General features: G+C 45.3%; 1 protein-coding gene across 1 annotated transcript; it reads right to left on the reverse strand.

Moving 5' to 3' along the window:
- Nucleotides 1-595: 595 nt before the first annotated feature.
- Nucleotides 596-4,771, reverse strand: LOC127344444 (transcription factor MYB25). The gene is made up of 3 exons (XM_051370719.1): nt 3,966-4,771; nt 2,902-3,781; nt 596-1,058 (listed from the first exon to the last, which is right to left on the reverse strand). Exons 1-2 carry the CDS (start codon nt 4,744-4,746, stop codon nt 3,003-3,005), a joined length of 1,560 nt encoding a protein of 519 aa, XP_051226679.1. The 5' UTR covers nt 4,747-4,771; the 3' UTR covers nt 596-1,058; nt 2,902-3,002.
- Nucleotides 4,772-5,515: the final 744 nt, after the last annotated feature.

Consider the following 5,515-nt stretch of genomic DNA (forward strand, 5'->3'; position numbering starts at 1 on the left):
GGACGTCCAAGATTCCGTCACCAAGTGTTTTCAAGTTGATCGGAGGGTGGGACCCGATCGATTCAGCCAGCCGACGGTAGCACTGACTTTTTTTTATCTTTCGCACAAAATCATTGCCTTCCACGTAAAACAAGGGAAAATCATTGCGTATACATCTCAAAATCAGAAATATGTCCCGACTTCCCTGTTGGCATGGCTGTTAGAGCGGACGCCAACGCCATGATCATCGTTGCTGGCTGGCTGACAGCAGAGCGCCGTGGCCTTGGCCATGCACGGCTCAATCATTTGACTCAGCAAGTCCAAAGCAAGACTTGCACATTATCATGAAAGGTTCCACTACAGGCAAGACCAATCTTGACCGTATGGAGAACATCCAGGAGAGGTGGACCGCTGTGCTGCTTTCATGCCACGCAACATACAGAAAATGGTGATCACGACTCACAGGCCGCCGGAACAAACTAGCTCAAACGAATATGGTGGTCACCGAGTTGGTTCACTGGATCATTTGCCTCAGATGCTAAATCAATCCATGTAAAAACACATTCAAACAGCAAAGCAGGAATACCGGTGGAGCAAATCACAGAAGCAGGATGCAGAAGAAAATCTGAGTGATGGTGCTCCTTCTATAAATTCAAAGAATTGATCTCAACAATAAACATACAAAATCCATCTTAGAATTTGGAAGTTTGATTGCAAACATATGAACCCATTGTCAGCCCTACTTGGGTCCACCCTGCCAAATCATCGAAGCTGGGAAGAACGGAACCTAATCCAACTAATCTAAATCATAATAATTGGTTAAAAGCACAGAATATTTTGATGCACCTCTCCAATCAGTATCCATGACCGCCCCCACATGAGGTACAGAATCTTTATATCACCAATTCAGCATGCATATCATATAATTGAGACAGCGCAGGGTCCCGGAACCAACCAGCTGGTGACAGGCTTCAAGTTTCATGTTGAAAAGATTATATGACCTGCCTGTGTATAAGGAGAAGGAGCAAAGCTTTTTTTTTCTCCGGCTTAAGCAACATCATCCATGCCTAGTATATGACCTGAAGACAGATAGAGCAAAAGGATCAGGTGCCAGTCCTCCGACTGAGGCATTAACAAAGAGGAAGTCAATGCGGTGTTGCTAGACTATGTTCATAGGCTTTGCTTGGCCTAGCACTCTAAAACTATCAATTATACATCCATTTTGTACACCAAATTCCTATGGAACCTCAAGGCCCAAACCTGATGAGAGCAGGAAAAATAGAAGCAACTTGGTCCACATAATTATTACCATGCAGGAACTACAGACAAGAGCTTTCAGAAAACTGGAACAGCTATATGCACCTGTATCTAGGATCGAGGCAACTAAAAGCGCTAGCAACACCTTAAATAGGTCAAGAAAACCAAAGAATGTATACCCAAGACCCATACTAAAAAGAACAATGTGAGATAAGCAATAAGACTGAAAGAAATACCAACAGTACAAAATAGGAGTAGCAACACCTGTTTCGCATCCCTCGGAACCCAGAAGGAACACAGGTAAGCATCACTATGGTTCTTAAAGGGAAAACCAGTGAGGCGAAGAGAGAACAAACCTCAGAAATACTGATCATGTTCAACCGTACTGGCACTAAATTATGAGCCAGAGTTTCATTTTCAACAAAAGAACTGAGGTCATGCAAAACAAGGTATGTACGCAAGCTTGATTTACGAATTAAATTGGTTAGACTAGGACAGCAGATGTTCAGAAATGGAAAGTTGATAGCAAGAGAAGCAGAGATATAGTATGTGCTGGTCTATCCCAAGATTTGCAAATCAGAGTACGCAAACTCATGGGAGGAAGCCCAACCAAGTACAGACCTACCATGATGTACTAACCAAAGCATCTTCGTCAAGAACTTCGTATAACCTATAACTGCAACATAGACAACGAACCAAGCTATCTTCAACAGTTAAAAGGTTAACCTGGAGTCCTGGACGACGTGAACCTAGATTTTCAGAGGCCTACCAGGACGGACAACAATACAAATAGTGACACAGAAAGAAACCTGATTGCAGATTATGATGGCTTATACAGTAACAATACAGATGCATGAAACTGCTAGCAACACCCACTCTAGATTTATATCCCTTCTATAAGGAGCAATGTTAACCAACACTGATTGTGTAAGTGGGAGACTAACATGTTACTGCAAAAGGGAACTGAAGCACCCCCAGAACAGGGAGATCTACTTATTCAGTTACAATCAGATAGTAAAAGACAAAAAAAACTATTGATGGTTAAAATGCCAGATATTAATATTTAACCTTCACTTTGCCAGGATCTAATTATAATAACTTACTTACGCCCGTTATAAAAACAAGCGCGATAGACGATCAGTGTCCACTCTCAAAATATTTTGGTTGTGTACTTTTTATTCAAATAACATGTTGTAATAACTTCGTCATAGAGAGAACTGAGCGCTAGCTCAGTGGCTGGAGTTCAAGGTGCTGAAACCACCCACCAGCGTTCGAGTCCGCGCTGCCGCGGATTCCACTGGAGTTATATCCGCATTAATACGCGGAGAGGTCTCATCCTTTCTAACAGCGGACAGCTAAAGGAGGGACTCTTCCCCCTTTAGTCAACGCTTTTATAACTTCATTCTAGAAAAAAAAAAGTTTCCACATCACACGGGAAAAAAATGAATGTGGAGAGAAAGTCATTATTTGGTGCTAACATAGAATTGGCAGCATGACATAATACACTCAAATGAAAATGGAATACAACTAGGTTTAGCAGCTCGTTATGTATAATGCGACAGTAATGTCCAATTACATACATGTGTGATGCAGTATGAATGGAAGATGCTAACCACCTTAAAGAAATAGAGATGTATACACTAAAAAGCTGGAAGTTGCACATGCCTTTGAATCTGCAGGTGGAGTATAATCCTGATGACTTGATTAGGTCTGAACAGTACAATTACCAATATTTCAGTATTCCAACTCGCATGATTCCTAATTTGTCAGGATGAAGGATTAGACTGAAACAAGTTGCCAGTGCCACTGCTTTGCAAACTACTGTTCATCCAGGCAATGCTGCTAATTTCAGATACCAGCGAAGCAAGATTACTGCTGAGAATTGGGGGATGATCTTCAAACTCATTAAACTCAGGACCCAACAATGAGTTGCCACGAGGTCGCTTCTTAGTGCCGCAGCAACCATGCCCACATTTGTTTGGCACGTCAGCAGCAAAGCATGTAGTATCAGCAAACTTGGAAACCGCAGTCTCAGGCGTGACAGCTTGAATGGTTGAGACAAACTTGGTAGAACTTGACCTTTCCATTTGCGTTGATTGAGCAGGTCCAATACTGTATGGTCTGAAAGCACCTAGCACAGCAACTGGTCGGACCAGGTGTGGCTGATCAACAACTTCAGTGCTACAACTGTTATTAACTCTGATTATTTTTGAGGGACTGCTATTATTAGCTGTGATTTGCAACGGCACAGCAGAGCTTTCAGACACCGTTTGCACAGGAGCTTCCTTTACTTCCGTAACATTGAAGGAACTCGGACACGATAATGGCCACGGTTCCGCTGAAACAGCCCTGGGCATCTCTGTATTAGGTTGCTCCACAGAAGCACCTCGTGCGCATCGGCTATCAGTGCAGTAGCGGCGCCTCAGAGTAGAATTCCAGTGGTTCTTGATCGCGTTGTCAGTTCTCCCAACCAAAAGCTTGGCGATAGATGCCCACTTGTTCCCATGAACTGTGTGGGCATTCATTATAATTCGGTCCTCCTCTTCTGCAACCAAAAACACAGATTCAGCTTCAGAAAGCAAGTAGTAAGAGAGATATGCATAGTCAATGAGAAGTGTATAATGTATCATCTCCATAATGCTAAGAGGAGGACGAGCTTCACTGCAAACAAATTTCTAGTTCTATGTGCACAACGACTACATATCCCACAGGAAACGGGGAACAGGTACCAGTGAAGGGTTTGCGCTTGACTTGTGGGTCGAGCTGGTTGCACCAGCGGAGGCGGCAGGACTTGCCGGAGCGGCCGGCGATCCCTTGCGCAATGAGGGTCCAGTTCCGGGGCCCGTGAATCATGACCAGATTGGTTAGCAGGGCGTCCTCCTCCACCGACCACGGCCCCTTCACGCGCTCATCCGCCGCCGCAGCACCGTCCGCCCCATCGGACGCTCCCGTGATGACCACGTCGTCGTCGTCCCCCGAAGGAAGCGGCGAGGAATGGGCCGGCTGGGGCTGGGGCTGGGGCTGGGGTGGGGTTTGTGCCTCGGCCGTGGCGGGGGAGGACGACGATGAAGGTTGGGCTTGGGGTTGCGGCGGGGTCTGGGCTGGGGCTTGCGTCTGGTCGGCCGTGGACGGGGAGGACGACGGCGATGGGCGGTGCGGTTCGGGCTGGGGCTGGGGATGGACTGGGGATTCCGTCTGGTCGGTCACGGCGGGGAATGGCGACGGCGAAGGGTGGTGCGAGAGGGGTTGGGGACGGGGATGGACTGGGGATTGCGTCTCGCGGCCCGCGGAAGGGGAGGGCGGCGGCGAAGGGTGGTGCTGCTGGGGTGGGGGATGGGGACGGACTGGGGATCCCGTCTCGTCGGGCACGGGGCTGAACGGCGACGGCGGAGCATGGTGCGGCTGGGGTTGCGGCGGAGCTGGAGGTTCCGTCACGGCGGCCGGAGAATGGCTGGAGTCGGCGGCCGGGGAGCGGGTGGAGTCGGCGGCGGTTGGTAGGTCGGAGGACATGGTGCTGTGGGAAACTGAAATCTGGCATTCCTGTTCCGGGAGGGTTGCCGTTTTATGGCTGTCAATTGGGTCCCAGAGAGTCAAAGTCAACGGTTGTTTCTAGGACAAGTTAACATTTTTCTGGTCTGTGTTTCTTTCCGGGTATACGAACTCCTTTTCCTGGGCTTCAAGCCCATAAGATTGTATATAGACGCGCCACCCACACCCTCCGGAAACAAAGAGCTCAGCCCAGTAAGTTTCAAATTCTCAAAAAAAAAAAACCCAGTAAGTTTCATGCGAGATTTTCTGCAATTTTTTTGTTTTCTTTCTATTTTTCATTTATTCTTAATTTCTGCTTTTAAATATCTAGTTATGTTTTATTTGTATTTTTTGTGAAAATAGATGATGTTTTATCCTCAAAAACATGAGCATATCTTTAGGAATATTTAGGCACTTCTTTGATAGACATATACATTTTTTTTTCTGAAATACATGAACAATTTGGTATGTGCACGGGTTTTTTTTACAGTCATGCATTATTCTTTAAATAAATAGGGTTGTATCTTATAGATGGTCGTATTTGGAAATAGGTTATATATTGCATAAATTTTTTATGGCTTCTATTTTCGGCTAAGTTATTTGTATCATGAATATTTAACTTAAGAAACATGGACATCTTTTTAAAACTTCAAGAATATATATTGAAATCAAAGAAAATTATCCTTTTAATTGAATTTTAATTATATACCTGCAAAAAATCCCCCAAAACTATACAAGTATACTATAATGA

The sequence above is a fragment of the Lolium perenne genome, chromosome 3 (assembly GCF_019359855.2).
Source record: "Lolium perenne isolate Kyuss_39 chromosome 3, Kyuss_2.0, whole genome shotgun sequence".
NCBI classification, from domain to species: Eukaryota; Viridiplantae; Streptophyta; class Magnoliopsida; order Poales; family Poaceae; genus Lolium; species Lolium perenne.